The sequence below is a fragment of the Pristiophorus japonicus genome, chromosome 8 (assembly GCF_044704955.1).
Source record: "Pristiophorus japonicus isolate sPriJap1 chromosome 8, sPriJap1.hap1, whole genome shotgun sequence".
NCBI lineage: Eukaryota > Metazoa > Chordata > Chondrichthyes > Pristiophoridae > Pristiophorus > Pristiophorus japonicus.
In genome coordinates, this window is record NC_091984.1 from 162,750,162 (window position 1) to 162,756,349 (window position 6,188).

General features: G+C 48.4%; 1 protein-coding gene across 1 annotated transcript; it reads right to left on the minus strand.

Annotated features, from left to right (window-relative positions):
- Positions 1–277: 277 nt before the first annotated feature.
- LOC139268206 (adenosine receptor A2a-like) lies at positions 278–3,203 on the minus strand. Its single transcript, XM_070886256.1, has one exon. The coding sequence runs from the start codon at positions 3,137–3,139 to the stop codon at positions 2,276–2,278; it is 864 nt and encodes a 287-aa protein (XP_070742357.1). The 5' UTR covers positions 3,140–3,203; the 3' UTR covers positions 278–2,275.
- Positions 3,204–6,188: the final 2,985 nt, after the last annotated feature.

Below are 6,188 nucleotides of genomic sequence, written 5' to 3' on the forward strand. Positions count from 1 at the left end.
TGCCCCCCAACACCCCCTTTCAACACCCCATCCTGCCCTTTCCAACACGCCCCATTCTAACACCCCCAACCTGCCTAACCCCCCCCAACACACCCTCCATAACACCCCCCAACCTGCCCCCCCAACACACTCTCCCCAACACCCCCCAACCTGCCCCAACACTCCTCCCTAACACCCACCAACTGGCCCCTCCCTAATACCCCGCAACCTGCCCCAACACCCTCAACCTGCGCCCCCCTCCAAAACCCTTTACTGCCCCCCCCTTTCACTCCCCACATTTACTCTGCTTCTTGGGACGTTACACTACATTAAAGGCACTATATAAATACAAGTTGTTGTTGTTGCTTCGCCCTCATTCGGGAAATGTGAGTGACCTGCAGCCTCAGATGTCAGTTAGACTTGTTGTTCAGCAGCAGCACTCTGTGATCTCCAAAGATAATGGAGCAAAACTCCAGGATACTTGTCCACCCATAAATGGCCACCCCGGGATGTTTCCCTCCACAGTCAACCCTGAGCCATCTTTCAAACTACTGAGCCATGGAGTACTTCATCATCTCCTTATCTACTTGAACCTTCAATCCCATTCCTGAGGTAAAGGATGGTGGTCAGAGAATGTGGGGATTTGAGGGGAACTGGGACATTCCATACAACCAACTGGCAGGGTTACTTGTGGAATAAAGTACACACCTTTGGAAAATGATTCCCAGTGAAAGGAGATGGGGCAGCTACCACAGGGCTGGAGGGCATCAAACATGAGTAAAAACATTGTCCGAACACTGGTCAAAACATGGAGTCAGAACTCGGGGTGGGACTGGTCACATGAGAAATTGGGAGATTTCCCGAATGCTACGTGAATGTGATTCTCATGAGGTGTGGGATAATACAATGCTACGGAACCAAAGAATTCGGCACCTTTTGGACAGAGTAGAAACATAGAAAATAGGTGCAGGAGTAGGTCATTCGGCCCTTCGAGCCCACATTCATTATGACCAGAGAATCAACCAGTGCCCAGAGATCGCACCGAGTGTAAGTCACCACTGCCAGGACAGGAAAAGGAAAAACATGTGAGTGAGAAGATTGCGCCTTCTCATCTTATCTAACTGAAGAATTTCTCTGCCGTATGTGCCACTGTTCCTCAAGCTACCTCTAGGCCTGGCCACAGAACATACGCCTCCAACAAAGCTTCAGGAATTGAGCCGTACAGAAGAGGATGTCCCACTTCTGATTCCCAGGCTGAGCTGCCCTTGCTGGGCTCAGAGAATACTTAGCCTCTGTGCCCCAGAATCTCAGCCTAAACTCTGCCCTGTGTGGCTCCTTGTTCACAAAGCCATCGGGGGAGCTAACAGGCAGCATTCTAAAGGCTGGGCCCCAGGCACTGGCCTCCAGCAGAATTAGACTTGGAATAAATAAGCGGGAATTGACAGAATTCCTTTCCTGAAGTGAAGCCTGAGGTGCAAAGGCAGTAGAAGCTATGGTCTCTCAAAGGGGCTAGCTGCTCCCCATTAGTGTCCATATTCATTCCAAAAGGCTATGTTTTACTCTCTTAATTTTAAATCTGAGTGACGGAAATAAACAGCGAAGCCCAGGCCTTAGGTGAGAAGCTGCTGGTGTCCCTTTGACTGTGATCTGTCCTCAGGAAGTTCAAACTGACTTTCTTAGATCATGGCTAACTGGGAATTGAGATCCAGAAAGGTTGACTTATTCACAATTAAAGTGCCATAGGCAATGTAGAAAGCTAACCCTCAAATATAAACGCCCCCCCAAAGGTGGCCTTAAAGGAGCTAACATGCATCGAATGAACAGACAGGATGACCATGTGCAGTCTGTGTCTCAACCTGCACTATGGACCATCCACATAAACTGGACTTGTGCAGACACCACACACAACCCTCCGTGTAACAGCTTACAGACAGGAAATTACAGCATTCACCAGACTGATACAAGAACACACACCAACTTCTCTCAGGGTGTGGACAACGTACGCTGCAGTTCTCCAATCAGTGTGGAAAGATGAGAGGCAATCGAGCTTTGCAGTGGAAGGTAAACACAGTCAACTCAGGAAATGCAAGATTTACACTGAACTGCTGTCAAATCTGCTATGGTGTCCTCTCATCCCATGGACCTCCATCTGGCCTCCACAAACTGTTGTTTTTGTTCCATGGGAGTGGCATCCCTTTATCCCTCTCTCTGTCCCGCTCTTTCTCGCTTTAGTTGCGCCATGCAACCCTTTGCCTTGTCGTTATGACAACAAGTTGGAGCCTCGTTTGGTTGCAGATCAGGAGACTTCGGCGAGAGTCATGCAAGAAGCCTGTTGTAAAAAGGTTGTGCTGAGATGCACATCGCAGCAATTGCTGACATCCTGGTCCTCTAGCAAGTCTCCCTTTTGATCAAGAGGCTGTTCATTTTGACGGGCTCCTGGGATGGTCCCATTTGGCTGGAGATCCATAATGTGCCCATTCTGGTCAACATCTTTATTTGCAACTTCAGTTTTCTCATCATCACAAGTGTTAATGAGATCTAAACCATACCCATTGAAATGAACATTTATACTGCCTCCATTAATATGAATGGAGCTCCTTGTGTTCTGGTTTTTGAACGCCTGGTCCGTTTTTCTCAGGACGTGCCTTTTCAGAATCTTCCGGAATGTATGGCGGAACTCCCTGATCCTGTACGCGTAAATTAAAGGGTTGACAACGGAGTTGGCATGCGACAAGATGATGGCGAAGTACATGATCCAGGCTGGCGGCCGACAGTTATCGCAGAAGAGGCTGAAGCAGTTAATAATGTGCAGTGGCAGCCAGCAGATAGCAAAGAGCCCCACGATGATGGCCAAGGACTTGGCTGCATGGACCTCCTTCTGAAGGGTGGACCTCGTCTTCTCCGTGTGGATGACTTTAAACTCCATTTGCTTGAGCTGATGGCGAGCAGCCATGAAGATCCTCAGGTAAATCCCAAACATTATAAGCAAGGGTATCAAGACACAGACAAAGAAGTTATAATAAACCATGTAGTCCATGGTGACCACTTCTTCAAACAGGCAGGAGACCATACCATCCCTGCACGTATTCGTCTCATTCATTTTCAGCTTGATGTCGCAATTGGATTTATTCCAGCCGAGCATTGGGGTCAAGCCAATCATAAAGGACAGAACCCAACAGATACAGATGATTCCTCTCGCACGTTGACCGGTTACCAAGCTATTGTATCTGCAACAAGAAGAAGGTTTGAATTAATCACCCACTCTTTATTATAGCAAATATTTAAACCGTACATTTGAAGAATAAAATCTATTCATCAAAGTTAAAAAATTGAAACATTTTTAATTTGCTGTTACTCCCAAACTCCCTTTCCTATCAACTTTCAACTCTTGTAAAGGTGCTGACCCCTTGCTGGGTATAGCTACACAGGAGCTAACACCCTCCATGAACCTATCCAACTGCCCATTCCTTGTGTGTGTTTTGCTGGCCTTCTTGAGTACGAGGGCAGTGGGGGGGGGGTTCCAAAGCTGAGGTCCCAATCTATCCCTACTGGACAGCCACCCTAGCTCAGTGGTGCAGAGGGCAATTGCAGCACTGCCCTCACTACTGCCACCCAGCACCAGTCAGCTAACAAAGCAGAGGGCAGAGCATAAATTTGGACCTGGTCTGAGTCAGATTTCTCTTTGCAATTGAGGGGAATTTCATGGGTTGGTTTTCAGTCGTTTTCCCTTGCATTCCATCACGTCTATTCAAAGCATTGAGTGCCCCACGGCATATGGAATTAGGCCAACCCTCATTTGTACACATCTCTATCTGTTGATTGGATGTCTTGGATGGAGACCATCACTGAAGTCTACAGACCACTTACAAAGCTCGATAATGGTTTCCTGTCAAACATGTAGTCTAGAAATGATGGGTGGCCGATAGTAATGGACAGACATGGGGCTGATTTAGTGGGGTTATTAAACCCGTATAAAATAAAGCGGTTAATGTGTGCACAAGACAGAAAGAAAAGACTTGCATTTATATAGTGCCTTTCATGACCTCAGGATGTCCCAGAGTGCTTTACAGCCAATGAAGTACTTTCCAAGTGTAGTCACAGTTGTAATGTAGGAAACATGGCAGCCAATATGCGCACAGCAAACAGCAATGTGATAATGACCAAATAATCTGTTTTACTTATGTTGGACGAGGATTAAATATTAATCAAGACACCAGGAGAACTCCCTCGTTCTGCTTCAAATAGTGCCATGGGATCTTGTACCTTCATCGGAGGGGGCAGATGGGGCCTCAGTTTAACTTCTCATCCAAAAGATGGCACCTCCGAAGTGCAGCACTCCCTCAGTACTGCACTGGAGTGTCAGCCTAGATTTCATGCTCAAGTCCCTGGAGTGGAACTTGAACCCACAACCTTCTGACTCAGACGACAGTGTTACCACCTTCCAGCCATAATCGGTATTTTATTGTTAACTGTTCAGGAAATTCAGCCTGAATCAATGCCAAATAAAGGGCAGGTTTATGGTCATCCGCTCATGGTTGGGGGTCATAGCCAACACCTTAAGGAAGTTTCCACAGTGTCTCTCCCAGGGGTTGGTGTGGAGCCAAGACACCCTGTGCAGTTGCTTAGAATGTGGAACCTCTCCACCGTCACATTGTGATTATCGTCCCAATGCGGAAGTGGCCTTAAGCTTTCCACCACTTGCTATCGGCAAACCTTTTCCTCTGTAGTCCTCACTCCGAGGCGTTTCCTTTCTCATTGGAACTATTTCTCTTGCACTGTGACCTTCACTTTTGCTTGGTAACACATGGTGCTGACGGAACCATGAACATAGGAACATGCCATTCAATGGGATCATGGCTGATCTGCGATTTATCTCCATATCCCGCCTTTGGCCCATATCCCTTCATACCTTTGGTTAACAAATACCTATCAATCTCCGATTTAAAATTAATTGATCCAGCACCAATTACAGTTTGTGGAAGAGAGTTCCAAACTTCTACCACCCTTTGTGCTTAGAAATGTTTCCTAATTTTGCTCCTGAAAAGTCCGGCTCTAATTTTTAGACTATGCCCCCACGTCCTAGAATTCCCAACCAGCGGAAATAGTTTCTCTCTCTCTCCACCCTATTTGTTCCCCTTTAATATCTTGAAAACTTCGATCAAATCACCCCTTAACCTTCTAAATTCTAGGGAATACAACCCTAGTTTTTGTAATCTCTCCTCGTAACTTAACCCTTGAAGTCCGGTTATCATTCTGGTAAACCTGCACTGCACTCCCTCTAAGGCCAATATACCCTCCCCAAGGTGTGGTGTCCAGAACTGCTCACAGTGCTCCAGGTGTGGTCTAACCAGGGCTGTGTACAGCTGCAGCATAACCTCTGACCCCTTGTACTCCAGATATAAAGGCCAGCATTCCATTAGCCTTTTTGATTATTTTCTGTACCTGATCTATGCACCTGAACCCCAAGTCTCTTTGGACATCCTGGGGGGGGGGGGGGGGTGGCGGGATTGCCCTCTGCCCCATTTAGGGCGAATAATTTGACCACCCGGCGGGAGTCGGAGAAGAGACGGGAAATTCCCATCTTTAACTTTTTCGGCACTGTTTGTGGTGGTGTAGGGGCGGGTTTGTGTCGAGAGCGGGGGCGGTGTCCACCACTGACACATAACAACGTCTGTCTCCTTCACTTAAAGGGGAGGGATGCTGCGAGGCCTAGTGAGGCCTCCTTGGTGGCCACTGGGAGGGCTTCGGCAGGGCCAGCGGCCTGGCACCCAAGAGGGAGTGCCAGGCTGCCCGCTGGTGGTCTGGCTGAACCAGCTGCTGCCAATGTCAGGCCAACTGCAAAGTCGGCCGACAATTAGAACAAAATGGTGTCCGTGGCGGGGTGCCCTCCCCTTTAAGGATGGCTGCACCGCCCAGCCACTGGCAGCTTCCCACTGCACAAAACTGTCGGGGGCAATTTCCCTCGGGGGCGGAAGTGGGGTCGCCACCGGTCGATAAGGGGCCGGCACACGGCTGACAACGGGTCAGAGTGTTTCTGCCACCCTCGGCCCGGGGGCAATTCCGGATGGATTGCACCCTCCGCCTACCCCGGGTCGGAAAGGCCTTACCGCCCCATTGGTAACGAGCCTTAAAAAAAGGGGCAACTTCATCCCCCCACTATTTTTGGCCTTTCACCATTTAGAAAGTACCCTGTTTTATACTCTTTAGGT

Excerpts from the sequence above, each read along its gene's own strand:
- LOC139268206 (XM_070886256.1), bottom strand. The coding sequence starts at position 3,139 with ATGATTGGCTTGACCCCAATGCTCGGCTGGAATAAATCCAATTGCGAC.